This window comes from Quercus robur, chromosome 2 (assembly GCF_932294415.1).
Source record: "Quercus robur chromosome 2, dhQueRobu3.1, whole genome shotgun sequence".
Classification (NCBI taxonomy): domain Eukaryota; kingdom Viridiplantae; phylum Streptophyta; class Magnoliopsida; order Fagales; family Fagaceae; genus Quercus; species Quercus robur.
In genome coordinates, this window is record NC_065535.1 from 91,452,045 (window position 1) to 91,471,836 (window position 19,792).

Genomic DNA, 19,792 nt, shown 5'->3' on the forward strand with positions numbered 1-19,792 from the left:
AATTGCCAAATTCTATAGTAATTTTGCACACAAATTTCTGAATAAAAGGGAGAGAGAGGAGTCATGACACCAAATTTCGTATTCAGTTTTTCAAAGTTGGTGTTGATTTTCCCTCTCCTTTGCTCAGCCCAAACCTGACTGTTCTTCCTACTTGAGTGGAGGGAAAAGATTGACCGAATTTGGTTGAATTAAAATCGATTTAGAAGATGGAAAATGAGAGAAGAAAGTTGGCAGATAAATGCCAAATTTGGATAGAGAGTGTCATGTGGAGAGAGAAAATAGATTGAGAGAGAGAGAGACCGAATTTTGAGATTTTCATACACGAGACTTTTTGACGTGACAAGGATATAATCCTACGTAGTTTCATTATAATTAATAAATTCAAGCCAAGAGTTTTTTTTTTGGCTCAATTATCATTAAAAAAAAAATCAAATCAAATCAGATGCTAATCTCTTTTGCAATAAAAAATATGATATATGACTCGTTAGATAATTGTGGCTATATAGATGTTTAAATATACTTGTTTTATAGGCAATATTGGGATGTGAAAGTAGGTGATATATATCAAAGAATAAAAGAATTTGATTGTATAAATGGCGTCTTTCTAAAACTAAAGTAAAAGCTATGCTTTTTCTCTAGGACACGGTGCATTCTAGAGGGAAGCTTTGGGGTCTCTTTGAGTCTGCAGTAATTGTATTTCATGTAGTTCTTCTGAGTTCTGAACCCATTTCAACCTCTCTTGACTAGTTGAGTCCAACTCTTGTGAGGGCCACGCATTGCTAGTGGAGGTAGAAGAGGGAGAGTTTGAACTGCAAGATGTTGCACCAGAGGACCAAACACATTCATTGGCAGTGAAAGGAGCTTGTGTCCAATCTGTCTTGACTAGCCCACCCCTTGTGGCTCAGTCATTAGCATTCCACAGGCTAGAGTTGATCCTCTTTGGTTGAAGATTTATGCAAATAATGAAAAACAGCAAGGTTGTGTTTGGATGGCAACATTTGGATTTGAATTTGAATTTGAAATCCATTAATTTGAAATTCCTTGATTTTGAAATTCTTTGTTTGGATCTTTTTAAACAATGAAGGATTTGAATTCATCATTTGAAATTTCATTGTTTGGATACATAAATTTGTATTTGGATTTGGATTTAAGATCAATAAAATATATTTTTTAATTATTATTTTTCTTAATCATTCTACATTTTAATTTTAAATACATGAGGTAATATTGATAATCCAATTAACTGAGATAGCAAAGAAATAGGTGCAGAAAAGACAAAAGAACATGCATGCTAAACAAGAGTCATAAATTGAGTTGGCATGAAAACTTAGGACTTGTTTGGTAAAAGATTTTTAGTAACGTTTTTGTTTGTTTTGTGGAAAAATGTATAGGTGAAAAAATGTGTAGAAATACATGTAATGTTGTTTAAACACTGAAAATTGTTGTTTAAACAATAGTACCAAACACCTCCTTAAACACCATAAGAGAAAGATTACATGTGTTCTGGCTCTAATCTGACATACAAGTGAATGAATAACTCATGAAATCATTGACTAGTATGAGGTCATCTTCAATCCAATTTAATGATCACTAGAAATAAATATCACCAATACCATAATTGAGTAATTAATATAACATAATTGAGCACATATCCATTGGGGCTTAGGCCTTTTGGGTTAAAATGTGTCTCTATATGTTATATTAATTATTCAAGAAAGCTCCTCAAGGTATTTATCTCCCCAACACTCTGTTGAACAGCCTCATTGAAAAAAATTCAACAAATAGCCGACAAGAACTGTTTATGCACACACAATGAGTCTTGAAAAAACATGAACCAAAAGCTTTTGTCTCACAAACACAATGAATCTTGAAAAAAAAAAAAAAGAACCAAAAGCTTATATCTCACAAGAAACAAAGGCAATTCTATTTTAGTTAAACCATGATTTTGTCCTCAATTTAAATTATTCCAAGCTTTTTGGTTCTCAAATAATAAAGAAAAATTCTTAGTTGAACAGGCTCATTGAAAATACTGGACAACTAATCCAAAAGAAACAATGGCAATTCTATTAAAAAATAATTATAACAAGAACCACTGTGCTAATCACGTTATGATTCTGTCCTTGGTGAAAATTATTTCAAGATGATCACTGATTTATTTGGATAACATAAAATATATTGTAGTATAGTCATATAACAATTCACATGCTCTATCTACAGTTCATAGAAGCATTTAATCAAACACATAATTTGCATTACAAACCCACAAACGAAAATAGAAATAGAAAATAAAGATAAACTCAAAATAAATCATTAAAATTACTATGAAATAAAACGCACAAACAAATCAAATGAAACCCAAACAAAACCCACACACAAATTAAAAACTAGAGTTGCTCTTAATTTTGAAATTCGCTATCATTTAATATTGTTAATTACCAAATAGGTGATGAAGGTGCTATAGCAAATATATTATCGCTCTAGAAGTCGATCGAATACACATCCAATGATATATGCATGCCTAAAGAAAATAATTACGAAAAATTTTATTTAAAAAACATCCAAATTTCACTGTGCTTGACAGATCGCAAAGAGATAGAGATGTAGTCTTCAGCCTTATATATTTCCATTCCATCAATTGTTGTTAAGCATGCAAGTAGGTCAAAATTGCTTCTAGTTTATTATAAGACTGGGTGAGGAAGAGAGAGCGTGACGGAGTTGAGAGAGACAAACTTTGCTGTGAGAAAGAGAGAAAGAAGAAAAGCTTGGACAAGGAAGAGAGAGTGTGACTGAGTTTCTAGAGACGATGAAGTATTGATAAGAGAGAGCTAGAGTGAGGGCGAGGGATTTCTAAATTCTTGGGTTTGTGAGAGGATTTCAAACCCATGGATTTGGACTCCTGAAATCCAAGATGGATTTGGGCTAAATCCAAATCCATTTCTTTTAACTTACCCAAACAAAGGATTTGAATTTGGAGCCCCTTAAATCCAAATTCAAATTCAAATTCAAATCCAAATCCATGCCGTCCAAACAGACCACAAGAGAACTTACATAGTAGGCAGTGACTATGCCAGCAGAATTTCCAGGGACAAGCTCCAATTAAATATTCATTCTTGAATTGGAATCCAGAGCCAGAGGCATTGTTAAGGGAGAGAGTAAGAAGTTCACCATTGTTGAGTATCTTAGCATGGCCATCACCCCATGTAATATCAAAATCTTCATTGGTACAAGTTACTAGCAGAGGCAGAGAATCTCAAGCATGAGAGTACTGATCAACAGCATCACGGGAAATGTTGAAGGAAAGAAGCCTTGGAAATTTGATAGCGGATAATTGAAATTATAAGTAAGAAGCTTATAAAATGGATGGGTGTTCTCGAGAAATTGGGTTGGAATTTACAGTGTAGGAGGAAATGCCATATATAGGAACTAGAAGGTCCATTATTCAAGTCAATTGTGGACAGTTGTTGGGTTTAAGAAATGCAAAATATATATTAGCTGCCAAAATGAAAACCGCACTTCCCAGACCTAGCATGGCACCAACAACTGTTAAAATGATAATTAGGGAAAATACATTTGTCTATCATGTCGCTCATCATAATCTTTTTTTTTTTTTTTTTTGATGACTTATGTGTGAGATGATAGGCAATAGTTTTTCTTCCAATTTTGTTTTCTTTCACTCGAGAGTCTAGAGCAATCTGGTTATGAAAATGGATTAGGTATCATTTTCTGTATGCACGCTACATATACTTTAGTCTTATACTTTAAAAAAAAGTTATTATAAAATAAAAATCAATATGTATTGTTCGTCCTTAAAATTAGTTAATGGGTGGTTTTGGTCTATAACATTTAAAATGATAACTTTTAATTCTTTCGAGGCCAAACTAAAAACAATCACCCCTTAAAACCTTTCATTTCACAAGGACTTAAATGATCACTTTAAGTTTGTTAAAAACTAAAATCGATCATTTAAAAAATTTTTGGAACTAAAAATAGAATACAATCCTCTGTACTACATTTTGTGTTTTACCAATCACAACTTTGTATATGTTTTTTTTTTTTTTTTTTTTTTTTTTTTTTTTTCATTTTAAATTTTGACTATTTTATAAAAAAAAAAGTTAAACAAATACATGATAAGTTGTGATTGGTGGAACATAAAGTGGAATACAAATAATGGTAGATGATTTGTATTCTTAAAAAACAATCATTTTAGACTTCAATACTAAAATTCAGATGATTTGTATTCCTAAAAACAATCATTTTACACTTCAATACTAAAATTGCTTATGGGATAAGCTTTTGGTTGTGCCTGAGTGTGTATGTTTTAATCAGAAAGGGTTTGCTGCTTTGAACAAAGTCAATTAATATACAATACCATGATACGAAAATAAGTGACAACTGGCAGAGAATAAAATTTTTTTTTGGTAGAAAGAATAAAAGAATTTGATTATATAAATGGCATACAAATTAATTAATCAAATGGGAATGTCGAAAAAATAAAAGAATTGATCTACGAGACTACAAACTATATATTATGTTCATTTCTTTAGGACATGGTGCATTCTGGTGGGAGGCCTTGTGGGAATCTCTTTGAGTCTGTGCAGTAATTGTATATCATGTAGTTCTTCTGAACCCATTTCAACCTGTCTTGACTAGTTGAGTCCAATTCTTGTGATAGCCATGCATTGCTAGTGGATGGAGACGATGGGGAGCTTGAACTGCAAGATGATATTCCAGAGGACCAAACACATGCATTGGCATTGAAGTTCCTATAGGAGGCAGTGAAAGGAGCTTGTGTCCAGTCTGTTTTAACTAGGCCGCCCCTTGTGGCCCAATCATCAGCATTCCACAGGCTAGAGTAGATCCTCATTGCCTGGTTCTTTGGGAATGGTACACCAATTGACTCAAGGTTCTTGAACTCTCTTAACGGAGTGCCATCCACAGAGAAACTGAAACAGAGAACATACAATTTCATTAGTTTTTACAACCTATCAAAATTAAATAAATAAATGATGGAAGACAATTTTGAAACAAGGAGTCTATGGATACAGTAGTTTTCACAACTGTTAATATGAACTGTTGTGATTGGTGTGCTACAGAAGTAATATTCATGTCAAAGTGACATTGCTCCGATCACAAAAAATCATGTTCCATTGTGAAAAATATTGTGTCCTTAGTATTAACATTTTGGAAAGGTGGATTTGTAGGTACTTACATGATGCGCTGGGGGTTCCAAAGGATAGAATAGGTGTGGAAATCTGCAGTTGGGTCAAACCAGAGATAGAATTGCTGCTCTCTGTTGCCCTTGCCTTGGCTGAACACATTGGTGTGAATGATGTAAGGATCACCACTCAAATTGCCCAGGAACTCAAAGTCTATCTCATCCCATGTCGACCCTTTTGAGGATAACTGCACACATGAAAGGATGATATATATATATTAGCATACCTTTAAGCATGGAATTTATAAATAAAATCGTATTATAGAAGATTGAGACAAATAGTGATATGGCAAGAGAGCTCACATAGTAGGCAGTGACTGTGCCAGCAGAGTTTCCAGGGACAAGCTTGAGTTGCATATCAATCTTTCCGAATAAATATTCATTCTTGGATTGGAATCCAGAGCCAGAGGCCTTGTCAAGGGAGAGAGTAAGAAGCTCTCCACTGTTTAGTATCTTAGCACGGCCATCACCCCATGTGATATCAAAATCTTGGTTCAAGTTACTCGCAGAGGCAAGCGATATTAAAGTGCCAAGCATGAGAGTAATGATCATCAGCATCACTGGAAATGTTGAAGGAAAAGAATCCATGGAAATATGAAAGAGGGTAATTGAAACTATGAGTAAGAAGCTTATGAAATGAAGGGACCGATGAGTATGGTTGAGAACTTGGATTGGTATTTATAGTGATACGTTTCGTTAGGCCAAAGTAGGAGAGGAAGTAGCATAGGAAGGTCCATTAGTCAAGTCAGCTATGGACAGTTGTTGGGCGAGTTAAAAGATATTGGCTGTCAAATTGAACTCAAAATTCCGCCTTAATTTCCTAGTCCTAGCGAGTGATGGGACGCGGTTTTGCATTACGCGATAATTTGATACTAACGAGACGAGTTGGGTGTTGCATCACTAGCAGATATATGCTTGTTGCTTGTTGAAAAATAAAAGTCAAGAGAAGAAGATATGTGCATTCGTTTGCACCGACTGCTGCAGTCAACACCGGCTAAGACATTAAAAAACAGATGATCTTATCTCATTGCCAAAAAGTTTTTATTTTTTATTACTTTTTTCTTTTTGGTTGAGGGTTGGGGCGTTTCAAAATCAAAATTTTATTTGGTATAAAATTCAATTTTTAATCTTCTCACTTTACTTCCGTTCAAATCAATAATTTAACTTTGTTAAATACAAAACAATGTCATTTAATGGCTCTTTGACCACTCAATTTGGACATAGACTAACTGAAAGACTTAATTGAACAAAGTTAACAGTTAGATAATTGAATTGAATAAAAGTAAAGTTAAAAAACTGTATTTATGCAATTTCAAATTGTATAATTTGTAAGTAAGTTTTTTATTTAATATGATGTATACTTCGTATATATCAAAATCTAGTTTTGATCATGGTTATTTCCCATGATAAACACCAAGTTTATTTAAAGAAGAAGGATACATATAAAGCAGACTCTATCTCTAGCTAGGTCCCTAATTACATTAATAGAAGACGAAATTGAGATTGCAACTAGCCAAAAACTTGTCTCAAAAGCTTAAACTAATGAATTTAGACCCAATTATGTATCCAAAGAAGAAATAAACTAATCACACCTCTCATACATGAATTTTACAGCAATATTAATATAATATAAGCAACTTAACAGTTTCAAATAGAGATTAGTTGATTACAGAAAACATCACATCACTACCGGAATTAATTATATGCCATACATAGGTTGTCCTCTCTATTTAAATTGGTAAGATGGATATTGAATATTTAACTTGAGGTAGAGGGTCAAATACTTCATTTAACTGTTCCATTGGCACGTGCTTTGATTAATAAAATGATGTGTAAGTGGCTTTGGTGTCTACGGCTGGTTTCTAGGGTCACTAGTGGGATTGTGATAGCCATTTATTTGGGTGCAAGGATTAATATTAGCAGTCACCTTAACTTGCAAGGATAAATATTAGTAGTCACCTTTACTTGAGTGACTTTGGTAGAGTTTGGATCCACGTTTGCGTTTTTTTTTTTAGATCAGCCCCTAGTGCACTGTTCATGTCAAGGCATATGAACACCAAAAAAATTAAAAAAAAAATAATAATAATAATAGTGAACAGTAATTTTTCACACATTTAAAAATTATTTTGCTACAGTATTTTCAGTTTTCAATAAAATAAGTTGTATCCAAACGGACCCTTTTTATTAATGATTGCCCTAAAAAAAAAAAAAGTTTGGGATATTAATGTATTGGGTTATTTATACATTATACTCCATACATGTGTGTTTGAAGTTTGCTAAATTCAAATAACTTATTTGCATAGTACTTATTGAAAGAAATGGTTTTTGGCCATTTTTATGTTAAATGTGTTACAAAAGCAAAAAAACTAATTTATTTAAAAAAGCTACAAGTTACATTATTTTCAAAAAGTTGATTGTCGTTCAAATCCCAAATGCAAAATGTTCAACTTCTAAACTCTTGTACTATATGAATGTTTCATAACACATCCGCAATTATGACCAGAACCTCCGACCAACTTCAAGAACCTCACTACAAAAAAAAGGTTCTATGGCCGCGCTTTTAAAACGTGGCTATATGTCAAAAAAACGTGGCTATAGCCTATAGCCGCGTTTTTTTAGGCCACGCTTTCTAGTGTGGCCTAAAACCTGTGACTATAGGACTCACGGTCCTATGGCCACACTTTTTAACCGCGGCCCAAGACCAGGTCCTACAGCCGCGTTTAAAACGCGGCCTAAGGTTGTGGTCTTGGGCCGCATTTTAAACGCGGCCTAAGGTTGCGGTCTTGGGCTGCGTTTTAAACGCGGCCCAAGGTTTAACCTTAGGCCACGTTTTAAACGCGGCTATATACCCTTAAATTTTTTTTAAAAAAAAAAAACCTTTGATTACCAAAAATTAATTTTCGGTAATCAAAAGTTTTTTTTTTAAAATTAAAATTAAAATTTTTAAAATTAATACTTTCAAACTTTAAAATTTCAATTTTAAATAAATAAAGAAATTCAAAACAAAAATACAAACCCAGCAAATTCAAAAACAAAAACAAAAACAAAAACAAAAATACAAACCCAGCAAATTCAAATTCAAAAACAAAAACAAAAATACAAACCCAGCAAATTCAAAAACAAAAACAAAAACAAAAAAAAAAATACAAACCCAGAAAATTGAAATTCAAAAACAAAAACAAAAATACAAACCCAGCGTCGCCGATGAAGCTCAACGGCGACGCCGAGAGCGTCGCGATCGGCGACGCTTGAGCGTCGCGATCGGCGACGCTTGAGCGTCGCGATCGGCGACGCTTGAGCGTCGCGGTTCGCGACGCTTGAGCGTCGCGAACCCAGCGTCGCGGGTCGCGACGCTGGAGCGTCGCGGTTCGCGACGCTGGAGCGTCGCGGTTCGCGACGCTGGAGCGTCGCGTTCGCGACGCTGGAGCGTCGCCGTTCGCGACGCTTGAGCGTCGCCGTTCGCGACGCTCTCAGCGTCGCCGTTGAGCTTCATCGGCGACGGCTGAGCTCAACGGCGACGGTGTTTGTGGTTTGTGTTTTTTTTTTTTTTTTTTTTGACTCTGGGTTGAATGGCTCTGGGTTGTGGTTTGTGTTTGTTTGTGTTTGTTGGTGTGCTATTAGTATTGAATGGCTCCAGTTAAGGAAAAGAAAAAAAAAAAAAAAAGTTTGTCAAAAAATAAAGTACGGAGGTCCTTAGGCCGCGTTTTTAGCTCAAAAAAACGCGGCCTAAGATCCCGTCTATGGCCACGCTTCTAAAACGCGGCCACAGTTAAGGAAAAGAAAAAAAAATTTGCTAAAAAATAAAACACGGAGGTCCTTAGGCCGCGTTTTTAGCTTAAATAAACGCGGCCTAAGAGCCCGTCTATGGCCACGCTTAAAAAACGCGGCCTAAGAACCTGTCTATGGCCTCATTTTTAAAACGCGGCCACAGTTAAGGAAAAGAAAAAAAAAATTTGCCGAAAAAAAAAACAAGGAGGTCCTTAGGCCGCGTTTTTAGCTCAAATAAACGCGGCCTAAGAGCCCGTCTATGGCCACGCTTAAAAAACGCGGCCTAAGATCCTGTCTATGGCCTCATTTTTAAAACGCGGCCACAGTTAAGGAAAAGAAAAAAAAAATTTGCCGAAAAAAAAAAACAAGGAGGTCCTTAGGCCGCGTTTTTAGCTCAAATAAACGCGGCCTAAGAGCCCGTCTATGGCCACGCTTAAAAAACGCGGCCTAAGATCCGGTCTATGGCCTCATTTTTAAAACGCGGCCACAGTTAAGGAAAAGAAAAAAAAATTTGCCGAAAAAAAAACACAGAGGTCCTTAGGCCGCGTTTTTAGCTCAAGAAAACGCGGCCTAAGGTCCCGTCTATGGCCACGTTTAAAAAACGCGGCCTAACAGCCCGTCTATGGCCTCATTTTTAAAATGCGGCCACAGTTAAGGAAAAGGAAAAAAAAATTTGCTGAAAAAAAAACACGGAGGTCCTTAGGCCGCGTTTTTAGCTCAAGAAAACGCGGCCTAAGGTCCCGTCTATGGCCACGTTTAAAAAACGCGGCCTAAGAGCCCGTCTATGGCCCCGTTTTTTAGAAACGCGGCTTCAGTCCATCTTAGGCCGCGTTTTTTATGGCCACAGCTTAAAAAACGCGGCCTAAGACCCCCGCGTTTTGTAGTGCCTTTTGAAGCTTCTTTTTTCACAGCAACAGGTTTGTATAATAGCAACGTGGCTTCAACGTTGATTATTATTCACCAAGAATACCATCTTCAGGTCTACTTCTTCAATATCAGTATGATAGTGAAATAGATAAAAACACAAATAGCTCTCACTCTCTCTCTCCTGTTTTAGTCGTCCCTCGAATCTGGGCTTAACTAGATCATTTGCAAGACCTTATAGGAATCTAGTTCAACAATTTTTGATAGATCGAGCAACTGTTCAACATAATAGAAACTCCTCTTTCTTTGAGTTGAACCTGGGTCTTCTTCAATGTTTAGTGTTTACTGTGTTAGTCTCTTATATAAATATTGAAACCTTGTATGCTATTGCCAAATGTAATTAACATTTTTCATGGCTAGTGATTTGCTTAAAATACAAATTTTACTATTTAGTGAATATTCCTATCTTTCCTTACAATTTCTCATTGGTTATTTTAGCTTATATATTTAAAGAAAAAAAGTGGTTTTAATTTATTTATAGAAATACTATAAATTTCTCCGATTCTGTTTATTTAGAAAGTTCCAATTTTTATTTTAAGCATGGATCAAACAAGAGTGTAAATTTATTGAAATGAATCAAAGAGTTGAATGTAATATTTGTTTGAACTCAATGAACTGTAGTATTATGATACGTGGTCTTTGATATGGACCGAAATGAATTGGATATATTTTGGAAATTAACTGTGTATATTTAACTGTGCTTTGAATGAAAGAAAAGTATTTTAATCTTTATTACTTTTTATGCCTATTGGAGATGCTCTTATGCCTAAAATGTTAACTTTATAGACTAACAACAGGCAGATTTTTTTTTTTTTTTCTTGGTTGAGGATAAACAATAGGCAGACTTGGCAAACAGGTGTTAACTCGTGTATTTGGTTTTGACCTATCAAATATGGTTTAAAGGTCAGTTACCACACGTTAGAAACCATACTGCACCATTAGGCTTGAAGCCTTGGATCAGTCGGCTAAACTATGGTTGGTTATCCCTGGGCCAGATTAACTGTTAGACTGGCCTTAAATGTGTTTTATTTTTATTTTTTAGGTTAGAATGGGTTGGGCCTAAATATGTGTGTTTTAATCAGAATGGGTTTGCAGCTTTGAACAAAGTCAAATAATAGACAATACTGTGATATGAAAATAGGCGACAAATGAAAAGAATAAAATAATTTGATTATATCATTGGCGCATACAAATTAATTAATCAAATGGGAATGTCAAAAAATAAAAGAATTAATGTACAAGCTATATATTTTCTTTTCTGTTCCCTATGACTTGGTGCATTCTAGAGGGAGGCCTTGGGGGAATCTCTTTGTATCTGTGCAGTAATTGTATATCATGTAGTTCTTTTGAACCCATTTCAGCCTGTCTTGACTAGTTGAGTCCAACTCTTGTGAGAGCCACGCATTGCTAGTGGATGCAGAAGAGGGAGAGCTTGAGCTGCAGGATGATACTCCAGAGGACCAAACACATGCATTGGCATTGAAGTTCCTATAGGAGGCAGTGAAAGGAGCTTGTGTCCAGTCTGTCTTGACTAGCCCACCCCTTGTGGCCCAGTCATCAGCATTCCACAGGCTAGAGTAGATCCTCATTGACTGGTTCTTTGGGAATGGTACACCAATTGACTCCAGGTTCTTGAACTCTCTTATGGGAGTGCCATCCACAGAGAAACTGAAACAGAGAACATAGAATTTCATTAGCTTGTACAACTTATCAAAAATAAATAAATAAAATGGCGGAAGACTACAATTTTGAAACAGTAAGTCTATGAATACAATGGTTTTTACAGCTGCTATTATGAACTGTCGTGATTGGTGCTCAACAAAAATACTATCCAGGGAAAAGTAATGTTGCTCCAATCACAACAAATCAAATCATGTTCCACTTTTTCTTGGTATTAAACATTTTAGAAAGGTGGATTTGTAGATACTTACATGATGCGCTGGGGGTTCCAAAGGATAGAATAGGTGTGGAAATCTGCAGTTGGGTCAAACCAGAGATAGAATTGCTGCTCTCTGTTGCCCTTGCCTTGGCTGAACACATTGGTGTGAATGATGTAAGGATCACCACTCAAATTGCCAAGGAACTCAAAGTCTATCTCATCCCATGTTGACCCTTTTGAGGATAACTGTAAATTCACACGTAAAAAGATGATATATATTAGTATACCTTGAAGCATGGAATATATATATAAATAAAATTGTATTATAGAAGATTGAGGCAAATGATGATATAGCAGGAGAACTCACATAGTAGGCAGTGACTGTGCCTGCAGAGTTTCCAGGGACAAGCTTGAGTTGCATATCAATCTTTCCGAATAAGAATTCATTCTTGGATTGGAATCCAGAGCCAGAGGTTTTGTCAAGGGAGAGAGTAAGAAGCTCGCCACTGTTGAGTATCTTAGCACGGCCATCACCCCATGTAATATCAAAATCTTGGTACAAGTTACTAGCAGAGGCAGACAATATTAAAGAACCAAGCATAAGAGTACTGATCATCAGCATCACTGGAAATGTTGAAGGAAAAGAAGCCATGGAAATATGAAAGAGGGTAATTGAAAATACGAGTAAGAAGAGCTTATGAAATGAAGGGATCGATGAGTATGGTTGAGAACTTGGATTGGTATATATAGTGAGAAGTGAATAGTGATACGTTTCGTAAGGCCAAAGTCGGGAGAAATTATAATTTCTCCAAAGTCGGAGAGGAAGTAGCATAGGAAGGTCCACTAGTCAAGTCAGCTATGGACAGTTGTTGGGTTTAAGAGATAGCTGTCAAAACTCAAAAGCGTTTTTCCTAGTCCTAATAGTAATAACTCAATCACAAATTTTCTACCAAAAATAAAACTCATAGAAAAAAAAATTAAGGACAAGAATTTTTTGGTTGTCAGAATCAGACTCAACCTAACCCTTTTGTTTTTTTTGGGTTATATCATTGTGGGTGATGGGACGCGGTTTTGGTTTTGGTTTTGCATTGATACTGCACAGTACGCATCACAAAGCTGCTTCTTAGCTGGGTTAGCATTAGCCCATCATCATCATTATTATTATTATTATTATTTAGTGAAGCATGTTATATATTGTTATATGTGCCTATTTTAAATTGTTCTCTTTCTGCGACATATGTGATTGTTAAAAAAATGAAAGTCAAAAGAAGAAGATATGTGCATGCGTTAGCACCGACGGCTGGAATTATCACCGACAAGGACATAAAAAAACAAATTATCTTATCCCATTGCACAAAAGTTACTCTTTACTTTTTGATTCTGTCTTTTTGGTTGAGGGTCGGGGCGTTTCAAAAGGAAAACTCAAAATATTATTTAGGAATTAGGAGAAAGTGAGGAAAAAAAAAAAAAAAAATCATTGGAATACATTAAATCCTAGACTTTTAAAGGGAAGACTTGAGAAATTTTGTTCTCACTTCATACCTCCTAAATTTTGGGAAAGTTGCACTTACATTTTTTGAACTTTTATTTTAGTCAATTTAATATATAAATTGAGTAATATTATAATTATAAACTATTTTACAACATACTTACAAAATATTGATGTGACCAATCTCTTATTGGTTTTCATTAGTCTTGTCCAACCCACCAGCTAGATTGACCCACTCGCTCAAACTGACTAGACCTACTTGAAAATTGATGAATCTGAGGGAACCCATCCAATCCGACCCGAGTCCTTCACCAGTTGGTAGTAGGTATGGAAATTGCACACCCGATTTGGTTGGGTCAGTTCCGAGTTGGATACAAACTTGACCCAGTCTGACCCATGGACACCCCTAATTTTCATTTAGCTCACCATTAATATTACTTTTTTATTTACCAATAATCACTCACCATATCAACAATTTGTTTTTTTTTTTTTTTTATAAAATAGTTTGTATTTCTTGCATTATTCATATAAATTTGGTAATGTAGTATAAATAGATCTCTTAACTTTTTCTTTTGCCAATTTAATACATAAACTTTGATACTATAGCAATAAGACACCCTTAACTTTTTTCCTATCACCAATATAAATTTTTTTGGACCAAGTAATCAACAAAAATATAATTAAAGGGATCTTACTACAAAAACATAAAAATATAGAGGGTTTATTTGTTATAGTCCTAATGTTTATGTACTAAATTGTCTAAAATAAAAATTAAGGGGTGTAAATGAAATTACCCAAATTAAGTTCAAGAGGTGTCAAGGCATTTTATCCTAGACAATTTAAACTAGACTTTCATATGCATGCATTTTATGTGTGATGGTCAGACTTGTTTGGAGTTTATTTAGGTATTTATGAAAGTCTAGGGTTTACAATGTCATATTAAAAAGTGTATGGTTTTTTTGGTTCTTTCCCCTTTTATTTAACATGATGTGTACTCCATGCCAAAATGTGGTTATAAATACGGTTTTTTTCCCTTGATAAACAACAAGTTTATTTAAAAAAGAGGGTTACATTATAAGGCATGAGCCAAAGTTCATCTCTAGCTAGGACCCTAATCACAGTAGAAGGTTTAACTGAGATGGCGACTTTGTCCCAGACCAATTACAGTTGAAGCCCCGACTTATCAAATAGTGAGTTGGCTCATTCGTGTCATGGCTATATATCAATAAATAAATGTTTGTTGGGGGGAGAGAACACATTGGAGAAATTTTAATTTAGCAGTTAAGTATAATATATAGAAACACTACTTTGCCTAAAAACTTAAACCAATGAGTATGGTCACAATTATTTTTTATTAACTACTTATTCTTCTTATTAGTATCCAATATAGGCTTTACTACTTAATTAACCACATCACTTACATGTAAATATTACAACACTATAGGAATATAGTATTAATATAAAGTATTTATCATTAAAACTATTTTATGGTATAAACAGTTTCAAACATAAGTTGATTTTATAGAAAAATAAATAGATGAATTATGTGTTAGGAGTAATACACAAAGTAATAAAGGAAGAATAAGGATAACACAAAAGTCAAACAGAAATAAACTACTTGGAGGCATAAAATTGTTATCTTTAGACAATATTTGCCCTAACACTCTTGTTATTAAAGGATTATCGCAAACTTGTACATAGGATACAACAAAATTGTTGGGCTTTACAAATAACAATTTTGGAAAATAACCACAGGATTTCTTGTGTTTCTCTCTAACTTATTATTTTTTGAACATAAGTCTTAATTTATACCCATAGGGTTATATTCCATCAAAAGGCACGTATGAAGAGTTAAAATGTTTTATAAAACCATTCACAAGGTTTGAAACCTCTTCAAATATTCAGAACAGTTACCAAAAAATTCTGCGGAAAACTCAGTTTTACGAGTTACTATCGGTCGAGAGTTCCTTTCGATCGATCGAATGCACTTTTCGATTGATCGAATAAGAATCAAATAGCGATCGAATCATCTAGTGACTCCAGGATTATTTTCTTTATCATTTCGATCGACAAGCAAAATCTTCGACTGATCGAAAATCCTTTAGTTCGAATTTCAATTAGAAAATTCCAAAACTTGAATTTTCACTTTATGAAACAATATTTTCCAAACTCAGATATCATTATTACAACTTATCCATGTATATAGCTATATATGCAACATTACGTGCCCTACATAGATTGTCCTCTCTGATTCAATTGCTAAGACGGACATTGAAGTATTTTACATGTGGTTGAGGGTTAAATGCTTCATTTAACTATCCCATTGGCATGTGCTTTGATCAATAAAAAGATGTGGAAGTGGCTTTGGTGTTTATGGGTGCAAGGGCTAATTAATATTAGTAAGTAGTCGCCTTTAGTTGCCGTGACTAAGTATGATTGCAGAAAAAAAAAAATGGTTTGGATGTGATGTATTTGCCTATTTATACTAAATATAATGTAAGGTAAAAATGTTCACACCTATTTATATTAGATGAATGTATGAGTGTGTTCATAAAAAATAAAAAATAAAATAAAAAAAGATGAATGTATGAGTGTAATGTTCAACCTGTGAAATTAATCGCATAATAATCATGCACTTGTTGTTATGACTAATGAGTGTTATGTTCAACCTATTACTGATTGCATAATAAGCATGCACAATATCCCACAATATGCCAACAATGATAAGCATGACTTCACTGTAAAAAAAACATGCCCTGTTATAGTCCAAACAAATTAAGCAAAATCAATTCAAAGTTGAAGTGTCGATCGGCCAGCTTTTGGTATTTTATATAGTCACACAACTTGTATTTGCAGGCTAGATTTCCTAGTGGTGTGCCATGTGTGAGCGAGAGATCTTTGGATGCATTTTGGGTTTGGGTGTTGTATCGGGTGTCTTTATGTCACCTTTAATATGCTTATATTGTCAATGAAACTTTTATCTTCAATGTCACCATATATTTAGCCTTAAGCTTAAGGTAAAGTCATGTAAATTTTTGTGCTAAAACTTAAAAGTGATTGGTTGTTTTATTTTTCTATTTCTATTTTGCTCACTATAATAGTATAATACCCACATTAAGCATTTTTTTTAGGAAAACATATATTATACTATGCACAAATTAAAAGATATTATATATATATATATATATATATATATAGAGTTTAGGTTTTACACTATATAACTATAAACAATATTACACCATTCAATATTTTTTAATTAAATGCGAATTTAAACAAATCTATCGTTAAATTATCTTTATATATTCTTCATATTAACAAATTTTCAAAATGATTAAAAATTAATAACCATGTTATCAATTAATTTTTTAAATTTAATTTTTTGTGTTTAAAATAATGCACAAAAGATGAGTTTATAAATTAAATAGTAAATAACATCCAATTGATATATAGAACATATAATTCAATGATGAGATTTTCAAAATATGAATTTTATAAGTTATTTGGTAATGTAACATTACTTAGAGTTATACCAGGTATAACTTGAACCCAATTCTATACATAGATTCGTACACATATAAAGAAAATCGATATTTAATAGTTTTTTAATCAGATTAAGATATATAATATATATTATACAAGCTTACAATAATATTATCTCACAAGATAATAAGAGTGGCTAATAAGAGTGCGACAAATAATCAACCCGCTAAGTGAAAACTAAGACCAATATATAAGAAAGAAAGAAAAAAAAAAAAATCCACGGCCTAGGTACTATGTTATCTTGTAGTTTCTTCCATCTCTACTATGCATTGGTAATGGCACACTCTGGAGGAAAGCCCTGTGGGAAGCGTTTGGTGTCTGTGCAGTAGTTATAAATCATGTAATTTTTCTGCACCCACTTCAGCCTGGCTTGGCTTGTGGTATCCAAATCTTCTTTCAGCCATGTATTATTGTTGGAAGTTCTTGAAGATGGAGACTTTGAACTACAAGAAGATGACCCAGAAGACCATAAACATGCTTTGGCATTGAAGTTCCTATATGATGCAGTAAAGGGAGCTTGTGTCCAATCTGTCTTCACAAGCCCTCCTCTTGTTGCCCAATCGTCTGCGTTCCAGAGGCTAGAGTATAACCTCATGGGCTGTTTCTTTGGGAATGGAATGCCAATTGACTCAGAGTTCTTGAACTTTCTAATGGGAGTACCATCCACAGAGAAGCTGAAACGTGCAGCAAAATAGCAAGTTAATGCAAAGTTGAAAAAAAAGCCATGAAATAAAATTTCATGCTCAAAGAATTTTAATACATATTAAAAAATGATAAATTTGATTAGTTAAATTTTATTTTGTCAATCCTCTTAGTCCAGACTCTGCTTTGATATCATAATATTAATCAATTTATACTGTTAGAAAACGGTTAATTTAACAATTTAACCATTATTCTAACTGATCCAGAGTGTTCTTACATGATGACTTGTGGATTCCAAAGAACAGAGTAGGTGTGGAAATTAGACGTGGGGTCAAACCAAAGGTAGAATTGTTGCTCTCTGTTTCCTTTTCCTTGGGTGAATATGTTAGTGTGAAGAATGTAAGGATCACCACTTAGATTACCCAAGAATTCAAAGTCTATCTCATCCCATGTTGACCCTTTTGAAGATAACTGCAAGTCAAGCACAGAAATATATACTTGTATTAGTCAAAAAAGTACATAATATAAGAAAAAAAAATTTTTGAGGCAGGCAAGTCCTATAGTGCAAGGGTACATACATAGTATGCAGTTACTGTGCCTGCAGAGTTTCCAGGGACAAGTTTGAGCTGCATGTCAATCTTACCAAAGAGAAATTCATTCCGGGATTGAAAGCCAGAGCCAGAGGCCCTATCAAGTGAGAGAGTAAGAAGTCCCCCATTATTGAGTATCTTACCACGACCATCACCCCAAGTGACATCAAAGTTCTGATTAAGGCTACCTGCATAGGCAACCAAAGCATAGCTAGCCAAGAAAGTTAGTAACAGCTTCAATGTTGAAGAAGAGGGAGCCATAGAGAGATTTTCTTTTGTTATTGTTATTATTATTGATGAGGATGGGACAGAAGAGGGTTGAGATAGGAGAGAAATAATGTTGGGTTGGTGAAGATTGTGGTGCATGGAATTGGCATTTTAAAGGAGGGAAAAGGTAAGTGAGAAGTGAGAACGTTATTGGAAGGGTGCCTCCCAATGTCAAGTTGTGGGGTTTCTATTTGAGCAAGAGCTGGACACAGATGGCAAAGGGTGGTAGTACTGGGTGCTATGATTTTGAAATGCAAATAGAGACAATAAATTTTGAGTAGTGATAGCTACACAAAGTTTACGTGACACACACTATCACGTCGGGTGAAATTTTCAATTAAAATGATTGTTGTCGTTTTGCAATTATAATTGATATGAGAGTGTGCAATAAAAAATGTGTAACAAGATTTAGCCATAAATTTTAGTATATTTTTTAAATTTGATGTGATTAGTACAATATTACTTTCACAGGATCATAACTAATATTAGTTTTTTTTTTTTTTTTTTTCGAGCGATAGTTTAATAGTATAATGGAGAAAGGAGCATTTGTAGGCGGGTATTTGCGTTATAAACATTAAAAAAAAAAAAAATGTTAATTGGTCTATAAGGTTGTTGACATCACTAACACTATTTTTATTAATACAAATCATAACTTATTATTTCAATAGTTGGTAAAAAAATTTGTGAAATTTATTGTATATTCACCTGTTGTTTTGCAATGTGCATGTCGCACATGTTACAAGTGACAATCCAACCTTCACTAGATAACACACAGTCGCTACTGATGAGACCTTTTAGACCAATCTTGTTGTGCCTCGTCCACTTTAAACTTGCCTTACGCAATATGGCTTACTGGATTAGACCAGTGACCAGGATAGTTGGATTTCTTTCTAGTAGAACCTCTATCTATAATCTATTATTGATAAAGATTGATTGCAAATTAACATATATCCAGCCAAATTGAAAGCTATGATTGGGTTTTATTCTGTTTTTATTTTTTATTTTTTTATAAACAACGATTGGGTTTATTCAATTTCTACTTGCGAGGAATACTTTTTGTCGGCCCACGCTCGCCCATAGTGCTCACAAGTTGCAGCAAAACCACAAGTTTAGATCAAATTATGTGTGATACTATTAATTTAAAAAGGAACTGAGATGATAATAATTGAATTAATCTGGATAACAGTGTTCTTAAAGTATTTGTTAATTAATCATTCTAAAAAATTTATAATACTATTACTTTTATAAAAAAAATATAAAAAATTGAAATAAATTTTTTTTTTCATAAAAAATTTTTAAAAATAATTTATTAACAAACATATGTTAAACCTTTTTTTAAATTAAATTATTATTTAGTTGACTAAGTCAATTTGATTAAGATATATTTGGAATTAAATATATAACTTTAGAAGCCAGCTGTAATTGGGATGTATGGATAAGCATGGGAGGGTTGGTTAGATATTTTTGTCATTAATAAT

The 19,792-nt window shown here is 34.0% G+C and overlaps 3 protein-coding genes and 1 long non-coding RNA gene across 4 annotated transcripts; 1 reads left to right on the top strand and 3 right to left on the bottom strand.

Moving 5' to 3' along the window:
- Positions 1–4,428: 4,428 nt before the first annotated feature.
- LOC126715790 (xyloglucan endotransglucosylase/hydrolase protein 22-like) lies at positions 4,429–5,876 on the bottom strand. Its single transcript, XM_050416587.1, has 3 exons — positions 5,519–5,876; positions 5,210–5,403; positions 4,429–4,943 (listed from the first exon to the last, which is right to left on the bottom strand). The coding sequence occupies exons 1-3, from the start codon at positions 5,801–5,803 to the stop codon at positions 4,541–4,543; spliced, it is 882 nt and encodes a 293-aa protein (XP_050272544.1). The 5' UTR covers positions 5,804–5,876; the 3' UTR covers positions 4,429–4,540.
- On the top strand, positions 4,993–12,039 carry LOC126715791 (uncharacterized). The gene is made up of 2 exons (XR_007651928.1): positions 4,993–5,189; positions 11,819–12,039. It is a non-coding gene; the product is annotated as an uncharacterized LOC126715791 (long non-coding RNA).
- LOC126715789 (xyloglucan endotransglucosylase/hydrolase protein 22-like) lies at positions 11,057–12,546 on the bottom strand. The gene is made up of 3 exons (XM_050416586.1): positions 12,154–12,546; positions 11,839–12,032; positions 11,057–11,575 (listed from the first exon to the last, which is right to left on the bottom strand). The coding sequence occupies exons 1-3, from the start codon at positions 12,436–12,438 to the stop codon at positions 11,173–11,175; spliced, it is 882 nt and encodes a 293-aa protein (XP_050272543.1). The 5' UTR covers positions 12,439–12,546; the 3' UTR covers positions 11,057–11,172.
- A 4,304-nt stretch (positions 12,547–16,850) lies between these two features.
- On the bottom strand, positions 16,851–18,498 carry LOC126715793 (probable xyloglucan endotransglucosylase/hydrolase protein 23). The gene is made up of 3 exons (XM_050416588.1): positions 18,036–18,498; positions 17,735–17,928; positions 16,851–17,489 (listed from the first exon to the last, which is right to left on the bottom strand). Exons 1-3 carry the CDS (start codon positions 18,411–18,413, stop codon positions 17,078–17,080), a joined length of 984 nt encoding a protein of 327 aa, XP_050272545.1. The 5' UTR covers positions 18,414–18,498; the 3' UTR covers positions 16,851–17,077.
- Between the last annotated feature and the right edge of the window lie 1,294 nt (positions 18,499–19,792).